Raw genomic sequence first — 17,839 nt, forward strand, 5'->3', positions numbered from 1 at the left:
CGCCACCGCGCCCCGCCGCCCCTGCCCAACGCAGCTACACTGTGGACGTGACGTCATAGTCCTTACAATGCCAATTCGGACACGGTTCGTTCGAGTATGACGTCACACTCCACGCTCGAAGGAATGTGACGTCCTATTCAAACAAACGTGACAAAGAGACACATTCCAACTGACTATGACTATGACGTCACATTCGTCGCATAACAGTGTATACGCTGTGCGACCTGGAACGCGGCGATACTCCGAGCAGCCCATTTGAACAGCATTAGGAGTCAAGAAGCGGTGAGCCTCGCCACGGTCTCACTCCGCTGGGCGAGTAACCACTGCCCTCCACGAGGCCCTCCAGCAGCGCTCATCTTCTAATCGGGGCGCCCAGCAACCCGGGGCAACCCGGGCCGGCCGGGCCGGGCCAGACGGGCATAAAGACCCCCTTCGCCCCCTTTCTCTCTGTTTCTCCGCACTTGTTATTTGCACAGGGGCCTCGTGTTTCTGGGCGCCTCGGCCCAGACAGTGGCGTGGTGCATCAGCCAGGCAGCCAGACACGGTATCGGAGAAGCAATCACCGTCCTCCTTGCCAACGACGCAACCAACCCTTCGGGCGCCCAGCCCTTGGTCCCGGCTAGGGCTGCACCGAGCCCTGCTGCAGACGGATTCCGAGAGTCGTTCCCATCGCTCTGTCTCTCTCTCGCGCCTCAACGGAACACCCCACGAGTGCGAGAGAGACAGAGCGACGAGGGCGACTCTCGGAATCAGTCTGCAGGGTCCGCGATCCAAGGCCTCATCCCCATCAGCACTCTTTTTCGATCTTTTTGCCTTTCCCTTCGAACTGACGAGCACTGCGCACGGCCGATCGCAGACGCGGCCGGAGGGAGGCACACTGTGAAGCCCGACGCCAGCCCCCGGCCTCGCCTCCGCCCTCCGCGCCGCCGAGCGTTCGCCAAACTCAGTTTCGGATGCCAGGATTCCATTCCATCGGCTGCGACGCTGCGACTCGGTCCGAGTGCGGTGTGGCGGTGCCGCACCAGAGCCCGAATTGTTTGCCAATTGGTTTCGCACACACACTGCGAACCAGTAGAGCCAACAACAGCGCGGGCCCCACGGCGCGGCCCCACGGCGCGGCCCGAGCAAAGGCACGCTCGAGCACCGCCCGGCCCGGAGACCGATCCCACATCGCTGTCGTCTCGCCGTCTCCCTCCCACCTCGACGTCGTCCATGAGTGCGAGAGAGACACGGCGACGACGACAACGCGCGGAATCGGTCGGTAGCACCCACTGTACTCAGGACCGGCGACCCCCAAACCGTCGCTTTATCTACGGCAGGCCGGACGGACCGAGCAGGCAGCCCGGCCAGCGCGTTAATTGGAGCGAAATCACGAAGCAATCAGAGGCCCTTGTCCGTCGCCTATCTTTGGGGTTGACTGTACCCTCACTGCTCACTGCTCGCGCGTTGACGGCCCGACGGCCCCGTGGTCAGGCCCGGCGATTGGTCGAATTCAATGGAAATGTCGCACAAGCACCCACGCGCACACACTGGTACAAACACAGTCTGTCGACTGAGCTGTTGTTGACTGAGAAAAGGCTCCGTCAAACGCGACGAAGAAGAAGCCAACGCAAGGCGAAAACTGATCGTCTTAGTTCTCGTCTTAGTTGGTTTGAGCCACACAAACCGGCAACCCGCATGACGGAACGGGGTGACGCCACAGCCACCCCACTGCCAAGCCACGGCCAAGCCACGGCCAAGCCACGGCCAAGCCACGGCCAAGCCGCCCCCATCCGGGCCAATCCCAGCGACTCAGTCGTCGTCTGCTGGGCGCCGCCGGCGCCGCCGTGCTGCGGGCCGGGAATGGGCGAGGATAAACCGAGAGCCCCCCTCCCCCTCCAACCCCTCCCCCTCCCTCTCACCCCGCGGACAGCACTCTGGAAGGATGGGCCAGCGCGCAGAGGCGAAATGGTCAAACGGCCAAATGGCGGAGCGCGGAGGGCGCGTCGTCGGGCGACTGCAGAGTGAGCAGGACGGGCCGAACTGGCCGAAGGGACAGGAGCACGGCCTGCTGCACGTCCCGCGGGGGCACCGCCACCACCACACCGCGCCGCACGCCGACATGACGGACATGACGGAGAGCAAAGCTAATTGGTCCATTCCGCGGCCGCCCTGGACCGCGGGGCGCGGCGAGGTCCGGGGCCACGACGGCGACGTGCCGCACGTACCAACAAGCCCTTCGACCCCCCTCCGGGCCGCGGGGAATGGCGGAGAGTCGCGGCGGCCCAACTTTCCGCCACACACTTCGCGTCTCATCCTCGACATTGACGGGACGAAACGCTGTAGGGCTTCGCCAGGAAGTCTCAGCGAGCGGAGGAAAGAAAAGGAAAGTAGCGACCAAGACTCGCGGCGAAGACTCTTGACAACTTGTCCGCCATCGCTGGTACCGCCGCCGGCGAAAAGGGCGTCCTTGGCTAGAGAGACTAAACCGTTTAAGTTTCATGAGGCGAGCTGGTCGAACTTCATGGCCTACTGGCTCGCAAGGCTCGCAGGCTCGTTCGTCCCGATAAAGGCGGGAAGCTACACCCGCAGCACTGCGGAGACGGTGGACGGAGGCTACAGCCCCGGCCGCTGGGAGGCACGCGCTAAATACAGTAAATCCTCGGCGCAATCGCCAGAGCGCCCGTGGGCGTTTCAGCCTTCCATTAACGCACGCGGCGCGGCGTGGCGCACCTGTAGCGGCCGGGGCGGAGGTCGTGGCGGAGGTCGTGGAGAAGGCCGCGATGGCGGAGGCCGACCCTCCCAATGGCGCCGCTTATCGGGCGGCCATCGTGGCCGCGGAGGCCGGGCCGAAGTCAAGGTCGCGATGGAGGTAGCTGCCAAAGGGGAAAGGGCGGAAAGGTTCCTTTGCAGTGGCCTTTGCACGCCCTTTGGCGCCGAGCGCCGCCGGTGCGGGTAGCACGGGTGTAGGTCAGCACGGGTGTGGGTAGCACGGGTGTAGGTAGCACGGGCGCGGGGCAAGGCGGGTAGCAAAGTCAACCAGGAGACTTGGTAGTTTGAGGATCATTTGAAGGCGCCTGAAAGGTGGGCGAAAAGTCGCACTTTACCCCTGAAAGGAGGCAACTTTCGCGACATTCCCACCCCTCTTTTCCCGTCTCTGGATCCACCCTTGTCATCTGGTGACCAAAGAGTCTTCCTCCCTCCACCTTGAGCGTGGCGAGGCTCGGGCTCGGGCGAGGCCGCCTTAAGGCCGCCTGGCTCTGTCAAAGGAGAAGCTTCTGACCGCGGGCTGTGGGGCGCCCCCTGCCCCCTCTCCGCGTCAGCCACAGTTCTAGTAAGACGGCGGAAGGGGCTCGCCGGGAGAGGCCGCGGGAAGGCGGCGGCGCCCAAGGCGGCGCCCCCAGAGTCCAGGCAGGTGCGGAGGTGGCGCACAACCCCGGCAGCAGGAGATTCCCAAGGGTTGTCTGTTTCTCTCGCTCCGACACGGGATGCCCAGTGAGTGCGAGAGAGACAGAGCGACGAAAACGACTCCCCGAATCAGTCTGCGCGAGGCGGCCGGCAAAAATACCGAGGCGATATTGCATTCCCACGCAATAAGCCAATGGGACCCACAGGGGCACCCACAGGGGCACCCACAGGGGCACCCACAGGGGCATACAAAGGGGCGCCCCGGCCAGAACCAATAAGGCAATGGCAATGGCCGCGAGGCTCCATCGGCGGGCTCAGGGCTCCGAACACGGTCGGAATGACGCTCAACGCCAAGACGACCAAAACTATGAACGGAAGTACAAACAGCAAACACCCGTTGCCTGTGTGTCTCGACAGCGTCGGTAAAGACTTCCATTGCCGGCCCGTCCAGCATGGCGGTATCCCTCCAGTTTGTTTCACGGCTCGCGTTCGAGGGCGCGACTCGTTGGCAGTGTGCTGGTTCGGGGGCGTCCTGACACCTGATGCGCCTCGCCGCGTTGGCCGCGTTGGCCGCGGTGCGGTATCGGGGCGCTGTTTCTATCACGATGTGCGCCGTACAATTGGGTCGCCCGGGGGAAGGGGGAAGGGGGCGCCCCTGCCGAGGGCCCCTACCGGGTGCCCCTGCCGCCTCCCCCCCCCCTCCCCAGCGCCACGCCCTACCCCATCCTCTTTCAGGAGGCTGGCTGCTGCAATCAATAAACTGCAGCCCCCCCCCCGCTCTTTTGTCCCGGCCGGGGTTGTAGTCGCTGCTCTTGAACATTCCGGCCACGCATCGCGGCACCGCGACGTCGCGGCCGCAGCCCGCGCGCTCATTCCGAGTCGTTTTCGCTCTGCCCCTCTGTGTTCCGTATGGGTGCGGGAGAGATAGAGCGACAAAACCGACTCTTGGAGCCAGTGTGCTGGTTCCGTGTGGCATTTGCGGCATTTGCATCCAAAGGGCCGCCCGCGGCTTGCGCACCACGGGGCCGCGACGCCACAACGACCGCGGCCTCCACCGCCTTGCCGAGGCTCGTAAAATCTCGGCCCCGCCCTGTCCCCCCCCCCACGGACCCCTTCCGCAACGGGGGGCGCCCAAAACACCGCCCCGCCACCCCGTCTCACCACCGCCAACCCGCACCGGCGGCGCTACCCCCCGCCTGTCCCAGGGTAGACGGGCTTGACGGATGGGGCGATACCCCGTGCCGATACTCCGCGCGTCGCGAGCCCCTTGGCCGCGTGGCGTTGCGCCCGTTGCGTCCAGACGCCCAGACGGCACGACAGGGCTCGGCCGGACCGCGACTCCGGCAGACTCACCCCGACAGCCTCCCTCTCACTCATAAGGCGTCGCGTGAAGGTGCGAGAGAGACAGAGCGACGAACACGACTCTCGGAATCAGTCTGCTGTTGGATGGCGCGCGTTCGGAGGCTCTGGTGGTGCAGTCCGTGCAGGCGGACGCCGAAAATGAGGCGGCGTTCTCGGGAGGGGAGGGGGAGGGGGAGACTTAGGGTTAATGGGCCTTGAATAATGAAGCACCGACAGGCCCATCCTCGCCACCGGGAGGCACTTCTTGCACGTGTGTGTGTGTGTGTGTGTGCAAGCGCCCCTGCGCCTGTGTGCGTGCGAGTCATTTCGCTCGACGGCTTCGCGGCTACACTACACTGTGCTGGCGTTGCCGGGCGGCCAAGGCGGTAGCGCTTGCGTTAATTATTTAAGGGCCAGACATGACGCGAGCGGGCCGGGGCGGGGCGAGGCGGGGCCGGGGCGGGCAACAACGAGGAAAGAAGGAAAACAGCGAGCAGGCCTGCGCGGCCCGTCTGCCCATCGTCATCGTGGCGGAAGCGACGCCGTGGTGGCAGGCCGTTCCCTAGTTTGAAAACGAGACAGTAATGCTTTAGAGCAAAATGAACGACACCCGAGGGGCGGGGCGAGCCTTGCGGCGAGCGGCACGGGAGCGTCCGCGCCCTAGGCCCGTCTCATGTAGGTGTGAACGTGTAGGTATACGTGTCGAAGGGAAAGGTCACCGCCGTGGACTAGCTCCAGCATACACACACAAACACAGAAACAAATGCACACGCACACACACACACACACCGATGCAAGCGGCACACACACAAGGCGATCCCGTGCATTATTGACCGAGGCGGGATGGCACCCCACGGAAGAACGGGAGCGCGGTCTCATCCCAGAGGCCCCGCCGGCCGAGCCCCCCCCCCCCCCACCTCTCCCTTTCCCCCCTTTTCCTGCCCCCGCCATCAATAAGCGATGCAGCATTTCAGCAACAGGGGCATGGAGGCATGGAGACTGCAGCCAGGGCCGCCACATCCCACACTCTTCTAAAAATTTTAGATGCGAAAATTTTTATCGAGTCGAAACAAAATTCTCATATTTTACAGGTTCTTCACATTAGGTGTGTGTGTGTGTGTGTGTGTGTGTGTGCGTGCGCGCGCGCGTGTGTGTGTGCGTGTGTGTGTGTGTTTTTTCAATCGCAGTGCATTTCAAGTTTTGTGCGGTGGCAAGGACCACCCGCAGATGCAGCCAGCAGCCATCCTTGTCCAAGCCCCACCGTTTCCGCGCGTCCCGGCAGGTGCTCGCCGCGTTCGCCCCGCGGGCCGTGCGCCGTGCGCCGTGCGTGCAGTGTGCCGTGCTGCAGCCGCGCGGCCCAACGGGGTCGAGGTCGTTGCCCCGCGCATAAACTTCCGCATGATAGACCCTAAAAACACGGCGGGGGCGTGGCTGGCGAGGCCTTCGCGGCGCCACAATCCAACTTTATCCGTGGTGGGGTGGGGTGGGGTGGGGTGTGGCGGGGCGGGGCGGGGCGGGCACCTGCAGCGGCGATAGCGCCACACATTTATTTCGCCTCCAAATAAATACAAGTGCGAGACGTGAGCGGAACGGCCAAGAGCGGAGAGCGCGCGCCGGCAGAGTCGCGTGGAGAGTGGTGGCGGAGAGTCGGAGAGAGGGAGAGGCAGAGGCGGAGCGGGAATGGCGGCAAACCGGGAAGGAAGAAGGGGACAGCAGCATAGTCGAGCACGCGTCAGGGAAAGTGCATGCACTCACTCCGTGCGCCCCGCACCCCGCGCCACGCCATGCACCGCCACGGCACTGCATGGACCGGCACTGCAAGGCACTGGGTCGGCGCTGTCCAGCATCACTCCTTCCGCGACCTCCAGCCGCAGCAGCGGCATCCCGTGTTCCCCAGAGCGGGGTGGGTCGTTCATGCCCAGAAATAAGACTTCTGGAGCATCCGCGGCGCAAGCTGTGCTCCACTCCGCTCCGCTCCGCCTGAGCCTAGGCTGCCTCGGTGCCTGCACTGCCTGCACTGCCTGCACGCACGCTGTTCCAAACAGTGCGCTGGGCACGCACGCCGTCCCGACTGTTCCCGGCAGTCACTGCCGGCAACAGTGTGCCTGTGCCTGCCTGCCGCACTGTTAGGCATCGCTCCAGATGGGGTGTGCACGCAGTCAATTTCCTACAGTGTGGGGGATCGTTGGAGAGCGCTCACGACTAGAACACGAGTGCAGCCCGTCCTGCCCTCGCAGCAACCCCGTCTGCAGCATGGCTGGCCCCGTCTGGCCCCGTCTCCAGCACGGCTCCAGCATGTCTCCAGCGCCGCGAGGGGGCTGGAAGGGCCTGCGGCAGCTTAGACCTGTCTGGACGGCTGGAGCATAAAGTGTCGCCCAGTCACTGCAGCGATAAAGTGACGCCCGGAGAGGCGGGCGGGGCGGGGCTGGCCCTCGGCGCGGCCCTCGGCTCGGCCCTCGGCTCGCCCGCTTGACGGCGAAGTATTACATTGGGCGCGACGCCCCGGAGGGAGCGCCAGGAAGGGCCAAGGGTTCTCTCTCGCAGTCAATGCAGCAAACGCGGCGTGTACACAGCAACCTGGCAGCGTGTACGCTGTATTGGCTGGTTCAAGTGTATGCACTTCGGTTTTCAGGGTTGGGTGCCTTCTTTTTTTTCTTGAAGGGAGAGGCCAAAACAACCCGGGCCAATCGGGCCGCATTCCAAACCGCTCCAGTCTGGCTGACTGGAGGCATGAAAAGGGAAAAAGGGGGGGGGCACTGTCCTCGCAAAGAACCCCTGGCCAGGCACGCAAGGCACGCGAGCGCGGCGGGGCGGCCTGCCTCCCAGGCGGCCAAACGCACACAAACACACAGGCTGCAGGCGAAAACCGAATACACACCGTTTCCGAGTCCGCCGGGCACCACAGGTCCAGCTGCTGGGGCGGCTTCCTGGAACACACAACAAGGGGCGTTAGAACGCATGGGACTCGGGTCGCGACCCACTTCGCGGGCCGAAGGTCCCAAACGACGACGGGCCGACCTAGGAATCGTCCAGCAGACTCATGATTTCGGGACTCGTTTTCGCCGCTCTGCCTCTCTCGCACTCACGGCGCGTGTAGGTGAGAGAGACAGAGCGACGAAGGCGACCCTCAGAACCAGTCTGCTGGACCGAAGCCGTCTGCCCTCGCCTCTAGCGCTGGCCTCGGCGCGCACGCCGCGCGCCCATTGCATTGTCCTTAGACCAGCCGCGCCGCGTCGCCGCGTGCCAAAGTGAAAACACGACGGCCACCTTTCCTTTATCACGTCCGCCCTCGGCGGCCCGATAGTGTTTGACGCGCGAGACAAGCTTCGAGGGATTAGCGCCGCCAATGCCATTATTGGCCGATGTCACACTTCCTGTGTGTCGGCAGCCGGCGGCACGCTTCACGTGTCTGGCTAGTCCCAGATTATTTTCAGCCCGATGCTGTTTTGAGCTGGCCCGGATCGAGAGAGCTGTAAAAGGGGAGTGTTTTCACCTCAGAGCTGCAAATCACCCCGGTTATACACTTTGATCCATTGATGCCAATATTTTCGAAATTTCTTCTGTCATCAGAGTTGATATCGCCGTGGATGGGCGTGACAAAATTGGCATCAGCCAAGTAAGATGACATTCTTGTAAGAAAAACTAGACTTCAAATAGCCATCAAACGATAGCCAAAATTGGTTATCAATGAGGAATTGATTTGATCCTCTATGAACTTGATCAATACAGCCACTCGACGACTTTATCTTTTAGAGTTTGAATGCACTTTAAACCCATCCTGAGCCGTGAAAAAATTAAAAAAATATGCGCTACTGACAGCGAGAATGGCGCTTCCTTAATGGCGGCGAGGCGGAACGAGCAACGAAAGCAGAGAAAATGAGAGGGTTTAGTCACGGTGACGAGGCCTTTTTAATTGAACCGACGACAATAATAATAACAACAGCGGCGGCGATCTCACCGGCAGCCTTGCAGAGCAGTGCGCAACCATTCAATCTCTCCGCCGCACTTTGGCGCGCTTTCCGGCCGACCACTTTGCCGACATCGGATGCATTTTGCCGTCGGCCGCCGTCGGCACAGTCGCACGCTGGAAACGGCCAATCAAAATGAGCGACAGCGAAAACGCGCCAATCAACACATTTAGATACAACACAAATCCTGAGGTCAGACTGCTCGTCGCTCCAAAAGAACAGAACATTGTTCACCTGACACTTTCACTTTACCGGACCAAACTAACAAATTTTCTGCTGTGTATCGGTAAGGCAAGTGCTGTCATTTTTTTTTTTTCAGTGCGGACGGCAGGACGCTGCCCGACGCCTGCCCATCCTCGTCGCACAGCGCGCCGCGCCGCGAGTGACTCACTTCCGACTCGGAGAACAACGCCAAATGTAAGGCCGCTGGCGATAGGGCACGCACCGCCAAAATTTTGCTTGACAATTTCAACAGTGTGCAGGCACGACGCTCCCACACTGTTTAGAGCGGGCGCGAGAGAGACAGGACGACGAAATACAAGAGACGAAATGGCACGCTGCCCTCCGCGACGCCGCGGCTCAGTGACTCAGTGGGCGGCCAGCTAGGCCGGCAAGGCCAGCAAGGCCAGGGCCTCGGCCTCGACGGCGTGGAGCCGAGCCGAGCGCACCCACGCCCCAGAGACTCCATGTGCTCGTCGCCAGGCGCCGCGCGAGAGTTCGAGTCCGTTTTCCTGTTTTCAGGCAAACCGCGTGTGGCAGAGGTTTCGAACGCAAGCCATCATCGATGAACAAACTGGCTGAATAACGCCTGCAGAGCGGGCTGTCCCGCCACGCACGCCTGTCCGCCCTGGCGGCCTACCCTCCCGATGACAGGGGCCCGGCCACCACGGCGGCCAGCTCGCTGAGGGAGGAGCACCGAGGCTGAGACGCTTGCAGACCCAGCAGACTCAGTCCCAGAGTCGCCTTGGTCGCTCTGTCTCCCTCGCACTCATGGGGCGCGCAGCAGAGGCGCGTGCTGCGCGGTGCACTGTAGGGCATGCCCGCGGCGCCGCGGCGATGGACTTGACCACGGCAACACGCGACGCGGCGACACGTCACGTCACGTGTCATATCGACCTGCACCGCCTGGGGCGGGCTGGCCGGGCTGGCCGTGGCACGTCCAGTGGGGCGAGGCTCAAAAATCCTCAAAAAAGTCAAAAAGTGTTTGTTTCATTATTTTTGCGGGACAAAATACAATTTTGACACGCTCGGTAGAAAGCGTTTGGGGGAACTTCCCTCCAGACCCAGCAAGCTTACAGGGAGGAGGTTGGCGGCCCTGGATCCACTCTCGAAGCGGGGCACGACGCTGCTGTTAATCCCAGGGCGTTGTCGCGGCACTGTTGCACGGCGGTATCGACTTGTGGTCACAGTGTGGTCACAGTGTGGTCACAACGCGGTATAGCCGCAGCGTCGTCACAGTCCGTGTCTCTGCTGTGCCACACGGTGCAACGCCGAGACGCAGTCACAGCGAAGGCACGCCACTCGCACACAAAACACACACAGACACACACACTGACAGCGGCGCGCGGTCTCGGCCTCGGCGACCAGCGGGGCGCGTGCCGCCAGCAAAGGACTGCCAGTCTGCACTGCCAGTGTGCCAGTCTGGCACTGACTGATGGCCGCCCGATCGGCCAGGCCCAGGCGGCCCAGGCAGCGCGGCGGCGGCAACCGCGAAGCGCGCGAAGGGGAGCCGCGGCCGCCCGCCCGCCCGCCCCGCCCGCCAGCCAGCCAGCCCAGCCAGCCAGCCAGCCAGCCAGCCAGCCACGGCACGCCGAGGCCCTCCCCGCCAAGATAGCCACACAGCACTACAAACACGTCAAGCCAATGTGGACGAATGGCACTCGCGCACAGCCAGTTTCGTCGAAAAATTCGACCGACACAGTCACTGCAGAGACGATACGTCGCTTGGTTGGTTTCCGCGATTATTGTATGGGCTCCGGGAGCCAGTCCAGAGCCGAGAGCACGAGAGCCTCCCTCGGCACCCAGCGGGCAGACCGAGCAGAGCAGGCAGAGAGAGACAGAGGTGTCATCGTCCTGCTCTAATAAACTCGCAAGCAGCCCAGCTTTCATGCCGACTCCACCACACCGCGCTGCAGCACCGCGGCAACGCAGCGTCAGTTCTCCACAAACATTTCGGCGCAGAGCCGCGCACTGAATGGTCCACTCCACTGCATGAACCATTCCATGGAGTGCGCTTGTTGCATCTTAGTTCAAAATACTACTTTTTTGCCTGTCGTCGTGTGGTTTTTCAAAGTGGTCTTCTTCTTCCGGGAAGGGGGAGACTGTCGACGCCCCCCCCCCCTTTCCGGGGCAGCACGCGCTGCGGGGGGAGGGGGGGGGGCTGCATTGTTGATGGGGTGGGTGACTCACCTGTCGTGCCTCTCGGGCCTCTCGGGGCGGCCCGCCGTGGTGCGGTAGGTCCGGGGCGGCAGGGGCGGCGGGGCGGCGGCGGTCACATCGGAAGCCCGCACGGGGCCTGCGGCAGAGCAGAGCCGCGACATGACGACGGGGGGAGAGGATTGGAACCGCGGTCGAATTAAAACAACAACAAGAGGGGTAAACTGTTAAAATACGTTGTCACTTTATGAAAGTAACGTCACAAATTTTGTAACAATTTGTCTCGCCACCTTAGGTACACACATTGTTTCAGTGGGGGCACCCCTTTCGACGCGTGCGTCAGTTCAAACTGCTATTTCTCGCAAAATTAGTGCATTTTTGCACAAAACCCGTGCAGGAAAATCGTGCGGAAATTTCAGGCACGAAAAAGCACAAAACGCGTTGAGCAGACCACGGTAAAAACGGATCCTGGTTTTCCCAGGAGCTCCCTGGAAATCGCCTTATGTCTCCACCATAGGCTTCCTGAGAAAACCAGGTTCCGTTTTTACCGTGACGAGGAAGAAACGCGGCCTTCTCGTAATCTCCGCGGCGGCTCGGAGGTCCACGAGGTCCACGAGACCAGACGCCCGGCTCCCCGAAGCCTCTCTGCGCGCCGCGACGCGCCGCGCATTGACATGCTTGACAGGCAATAAAGGGAACCGCCGCCGCACCGCCGCGGCCCTGCTGGCCGAAACAGTGCCTCTCTGTCCCGCCCGCACTCGCGGGCAGTGCCGTCAGGGAGCGAGAGAGACAGAGCGACAAGGCGCCGTTCGGATTCATCCTTGCTGCGCTGGCTGCCCCGCTGTGCTGCTGTTGCGGCCACTTTCTCCGGGCGCGAATTCCGCGACGAAGTAACGCGGCACTGCGACGCGGCGGCGAGGCAGGCAAGGCCGCGAGGCACGCACGGCAGCAGAGCCACCCGCCATTCCGTCTCGCACCTCGCGGCGCCGAAGTTTCCCACCGTTTTACCGCGTTTTCTGACATTTTTGCAGCAAAAATTACCCGTTTTCCAAATTTTTCATTTTTTTTCTGAATTTTTCCGTATTTTTCCTATTTTTCCGGAAATTTTTGGAAAAGTTGAATCTTTCCGGAAAATTAGAAACACTACTCGCGGCGCGTCACTTTGGCTACACCCCAGGGGGCCCAGGCGAAACGGGGTGCTTGTGAACGAGTAGGCAACGGGGCTCAGGATGCACTGCAAGACCCCCAATGTTTGCTGAGTACACAACCGACGAAATTTCATAAAAATGTGTGCAGATTGAAATTCGACTGACGACAGACACTTTGGGTCCATCGGGCTCACCATTGTGGTTGTGGTCGCGCAGGCCGTTGTCCGTGAGGTTCTCCTCGTCATCCAGGGCGTCGTCCGGGCCGTCCTCCAGGCCGTCCTCCAGGCCGTCCTCCAGGGTGAGCGCGCGCTGCAGCCGCACCGTCTCGTGCGTCAGGCTACGCACCCTGGCCAGCAGCTCCTCGTACGAGGACACGGGCAGCGTCATCACCAGGAGTCATGCTGCAACAGGCGCGGCGGGGCGTCAAAATCACATCGCGGCGACGACGGCGACGTACGGCAGGAGAGGACGACGAGGACGAGCATCGAGACGGGCAGTGCGCCCACGCCGGCCAGGTCTAATGACGCATTGTTTGGCGACGGACGGACAGACGGACAGACAGACGAGGATAAACAAACATGTGTGCCCAGATTGGTTTCTGCCCGAAACGGCATGCTTAGATCTTCCTCGCTGTCTGCATAAAAGGACGTCTGCAGAGTCCCTGTGGTGTGTGTGTGTGTGTGTGTGTGTGGACTACACGAGGCGCATGACAAGAGCAACACACGTTTACACGGCGCAGGGCGCATGGCGGGCACGGCGCTCCGTCGCATCCAGTGTGGGGTTGGTGCAACGCTTGTCGTAACACCGGCACCATGCACTGCGGCGCATGCACATGTGCGACTGTGTGTGTGTGTGTGTGTGTGTGTGACTGCACACGCGGACGTGTCGAGTGTGAGTCGAGCGTCCAGTGTGTGGGTGGGAGAGAGAGAGAGAGAGAGCGCTATGACGCCTACATTACACGCTCCTCTGCGATGCGCAGCCCCGACGCGGCCTGCAGGATGAAGCGTCCTGACAATTAGCATGAAACATACACACCTCGGCTGCGAAAAAAAAAACGAGGAAAAAAGAATGGAAAAAGAGGAATGAAAATAAATTATTATGTAAACCGTCTCACATCACACCCCAATCGCTGGCGCCATCTAGATCTTTCCCTCCCCTGGCAGCCCCCAGTGCAGACCAGTGCAGGACGCCGCACCGGATATGCACGCCGCAGCGCCAAGGCGTGCACGCTCCTTGCTTCTGTCTCACATCGCCGTTTTTGTGTTGTTTTTTAAACCGCGATTATTCTAAAATATGTTGGACAGAGATATACTAGTAAATTATTCACGGGAAGAAAGTGAGGGGAGAAGCAGGAAAAACAGCCCAAACTGGCAGTCCGCGGCACGGCACGGCACAATGAGCGCTCTAAAAAAAAATTCTGGTGAAGATTTCCTGGGGATGCAGCTTGCCAACTTGCCACTGCTCATTGCACTTAACAGACTTTTTTGTCGAGTATTTCGTGAAGAAAATCCCTACTACCATAATATGGTGGTGCAGCCTTTCGCAGAAATTTAAAAAAACATAGGAAGTGGCTTCCCGTTCCTGCCCAGGACAAATGATGTCAGTAGGGCCTAAAAATTAGCGTGCTGGAATGCTGGAATTATGGTTCCAGGCAACTGATTTTCCTCAAAGATGTCCCCACCCGTTCTCCCCGAGAAAAGCCACCGAGGCCCGAGACCACCGAGCCTGCAAGGTTGAGCGGCTCCACCGCACCGTTCGCTCTGTCCGCTCTGCAAGCAGCCCGCCCATCCATCGCTTGTTCCGAAACGCAGTCAAGTGAATTCCGCCAAACCCACAGACGGTCCGTTTGTCTGCCGGTCGGGCTGTCCCAGTGTGTCCGCTCGCCCGTGAGTGTGACAAAGGCAGCACGAGCCCCGCGGCCCCGCGCAGCGTCGCCGCGCCACTTACCATGCCCAGCCGGGCAAGCCGGGCAAATCGCAGGAAAAGCGCCGCTTCACCACTTGAAAAAGGAAAAAAACTCCCCCCCCCCTTTTCCCCCTTGGATCCACCTGCTTCCTTGACTAGAGGCTTTTTGACGTCGTTTTGACTTTCCGTTCTCCCTGATTTTATTTTATTTTATTATTTATCACTGATTATAGGAGGTTATTATGTTGATTATTGGGAAATATTGGGGATTATTTGAGCGCCGACCACGAAAAGCTTTTAAAGTGTTGGAAATTCAATATTGGTGACTTTGGGCAGCGACTGCGTCAAATTTAGTTGCGGTCATAGGCCTTCTTCGACGCCTTACTATTCTGAAGGCCCTAATCTTTCATGCCCTGCCTCGGGAAGGCTTTGACCGCTGATAATTTGGGAGCAGTGGTCTCACAAAAATAGTCAAGCAGTGAATGAATTTCAGAAAATTACCGTTTTTGCTTACTTTGAGCGGTCACTGCATCCAATTTAGATGCGGTCAAAGACCTTCCTCGACGCCATACTATTCTGAAGACCCTACTGTTTCATGCCCCGCCTCGGGAAGGCTTTGACCGCTGATAGTTTGGGAGCAGTGGTCTCGCAAAAATGGTCAAAACGTAAATGAATTTCACAAAATCGCCGGTTTTGTTGACTTTGAGCGGTTACTGCATCCAATTTAGTTGCGGTCAAAGGCCTCCCTCGACGCCTTACTATTCTAAATACCCTACTCTTTTATGCCCCGCCTCGGGAAGGCTTTGACCGCTGATAGTTTGGGAGCAGTGGTCTCGCAAAAATGGTCAAAAGTGATTGAATCCCCGAAAGTATGGTTGTCATTTCATTGGATGATGTTGATTATTTCACTGACTACCAACCAGACGTGCAATGATTATCTTGAGTTGGGTACCCCTTGGGCAGCTCGCGGGTACCCCCTGCAGACCCGCACTGACCACCGCAACACGCCGAGGCCGGCCGAGGCCCGGGCAGCGCAGGGCAGCGCAGGGCAGCGCTAGGCACTTTCTCTGATGCGATCTGAGAGGGTCAGGCCGTCAGGCCGTCGGCATCGCCTGCCGTCATTGCCATTAGCAGCCCGAGATAACGCCTGCCCACCCCAAGCAGACTCGCCCTGTCTCTCTCGCACTCACGGGGCGTCCCGCATGCGTGCGAGAGAGAGAGAGACAGGGCGGCGAAGACGACTCCCGGAGTCCGTCGGCGTGCCAGCGGTCCGGTCACGGTCGGCACGCACGCCGCGCGCTGTGCGGTCATGGAGGCTATGGAGGCGGTGTGCGAAGCGCCGGGCGCGGATCCAGGGGGGGGGGGAGTTGCCTGAAAGGTAGGCATCAAGCCACACTTGACCCCCAGGAGGGCCACTTTGACGACCGCACCCCTGATCCCGCTGAACCCGTTTCGGGATCCATTGCAGAGCGTGTGGCCGCATGCTGCACCCCGTCTCTCTCGCACTCGCGGGCCGCTCCGCAGAGGTGCGGGAGAGACAGGGCGGACAACGCGCTTCGGCCGTCAGCCGGTCCGGCGGTTGTAACAAAACCATAGCCAAACGGCAACGTGCCCCCGCACGCTGGCGGCCGGTCCATGCCAACGTGCTTAGCTAGCGCGCCCTCTCGCACTCAAGGGGCGTAGCGTGTGGGTGCGAGAGAGACAGCCGACGAGGCGAGGCAGGCAGCCCGCGCATCGCTGCGGTACGCTGCGGCATGTCGAAGCGCCGTCCGCCCGCGGTAGCCAGGCCCTGCCCTGCCATGCCCTGCCAGCCCAGGCCCGTTCCGCGCCACAAAACCAGTCAACTGGCCGCAGTGTGGGCACTGCACTGCTCTGCACGGCCCTCCTCTCTGCAGCAGACTCACTCCGAGAGTCTCTGTCTCTCCCCCACATGGGGCGCCCCGCACGGGTGCGAGAGAGACAGAGCGACGAAGCCCGACTTTCGGAACGAGTCTGCGAGGCACGGCCCTCTACACCTGCTCCTAACGAGCCGCGCGGTGCGGCCGAGTGCGCGGAGCTGCAGCCAAGTAGCTCTCTTTGGCCAACCCCGGTTTCGCTTTGGCCGGCTCTGACTTCACTTGGGTAAATATTTCGCCTCAAACCCGGGCGGGCCAATTTCTCTGGTTGGTGCAGGAACTCCCCCCAGACGAGGGGGCTGGAGGGGGACGGGGCACTGTCGCCTCGATTTTGGGCCGTGAGACTGGATGCGCCTCTGCCGCTCTGACGGGCTGGCAGACCCGAGTCAAGCCGTCAAATGGTTCGGAACATCCGGGGGCACTCACTCGATTTGCCCCCACAGTGCTCACAGTGCCCCCACCCTCCGACCCGCCACCCAGAGCCAAAAAGAACGCCACTCAGCCCACCACGACGACACACTGGGGAAAAAAAGAGCATCGAGCCTAAAGTCTGTTGGGGCTGCAAATCGGCGAGGTTTCTAATGGGAGGCAGGAAAACGGGAACAAACCTGAAGCCTGAGGCTTGAGGCCGCACAAGGGGCAGTGAGGAAAAGAGGGAGACCCCCGGTGCGGTGTGGCAAGGGGGGAGGAGGGGGGAAATCGGAAGCTCCATGAACCAGGAAGACCAACGGCAGGGCATAACTAAACTGACGGGGAGGGGGGAGGTCAACAGGACGAGACACCTTGTGGTGTGCACACCAAACATGGGCCGCCAGGGTCGCGCAGCGTGCCCGCTCCGTGCATTGCTGCTGAGTGAGAGAGAGAGACAGTGAGTGTGAGAGTGACTGAGCGAGTGAGCTCGCGGGCCTTAGTGTGTGTGTGTGTTTGAGAGTGTGTCAGTGAGTGAGCGTATGTGATTTTAGGATCTAAAAATTCTAGTTTCAATACGGACTGCATCCAGGCTACACAGGAAAGGATCTTAAACATGTGCACCGATTATGGTAAGCCTCTTTGCCAAAAGCTAAAGAAGTGAAGCTTACAAAGCTTAAATATGTTGTTTATCAGCTATTTCCTAAAAAACAAGAAGATACCAATAACTAGTTGTGCCTTTGATATACGTTCAAATGACACAGGATTGTAGAATGAATGGGGACAAGCTATACATGAATAGCAAGCAATTCTTGACTCGATTGCTCTACCATGCAAACAAAGCCAATATTTTCTTCACGTCTGCACCATCAATTACGAGTACAAACCGGTTAAATTTCACAAACATTGCCATTCAACAGTAATCAATCACCAGTGACGGCAGCTCAACATCTATTGGGGAACACTTGGGGAGCGCGGGCAGACAAATAAACCGCACGGACCCGGACCGAGTGAATGTGACAGTCAAGGCACGGGTTGCTGGAACACTCACCTTTACTTGTGCGCTTCTTCGAGGCGAGTTTACGCGAGGACTTGTCATCCAATTCACCAGGGATCGATTCTGCGACGGGACACTCCACTCCCTGGGATCGCCGCAGCTCGAACAGTGCGGCACGACCGAGCTTGAGAACCGACGCACCGCTAAGCAAAGAACAATCCTTCGCCCATCAATGAAGAGAGGGGTGATGTTCCAGTCGGAAATCTCACATTTGGTCGGAATTTGGACGAATCACAACAAACAGAAAGCCACAGTACCCAGGGCAAAGATGGTGAGGCTGCGCCCCCTTTTGTTTTGATGCGAGGTTCAGGCTGCTCTCGTGCTTCTGGAAGGCGGTGACGTTGGCAGAACAAA

General features: G+C 60.3%; 1 protein-coding gene across 2 annotated transcripts in view; it reads right to left on the reverse strand.

Annotated features, from left to right (window-relative positions):
- The window catches only part of LOC117641605 (adenomatous polyposis coli protein-like), a 36,955-nt gene extending 19,152 nt beyond the window's left edge, over positions 1-17,803 (reverse strand). Inside the window, exons 1-4 of one of the 2 annotated variants that reach the window (XM_034379073.1) lie at positions 17,480-17,803; positions 12,415-12,621; positions 11,106-11,211; positions 7,607-7,655 (exon numbers count right to left, since the gene is read on the reverse strand). In XM_034379073.1, the coding sequence (XP_034234964.1) occupies positions 7,607-7,655; positions 11,106-11,211; positions 12,415-12,607 (348 nt within the window). In that variant the 5' untranslated portion in view covers positions 12,608-12,621; positions 17,480-17,803. Of the gene's footprint in view, positions 1-7,606; positions 7,656-9,992; positions 10,310-11,105; positions 11,212-12,414; positions 12,622-17,479 lie in introns of those variants that run through there. The other variant, XM_034379077.1, reaches the window with a different exon arrangement.
- Between the last annotated feature and the right edge of the window lie 36 nt (positions 17,804-17,839).

This window comes from Thrips palmi, unplaced genomic scaffold (assembly GCF_012932325.1).
Source record: "Thrips palmi isolate BJ-2018 unplaced genomic scaffold, TpBJ-2018v1 HiC_scaffold_15, whole genome shotgun sequence".
In the NCBI taxonomy this organism is placed as follows: domain Eukaryota; kingdom Metazoa; phylum Arthropoda; class Insecta; order Thysanoptera; family Thripidae; genus Thrips; species Thrips palmi.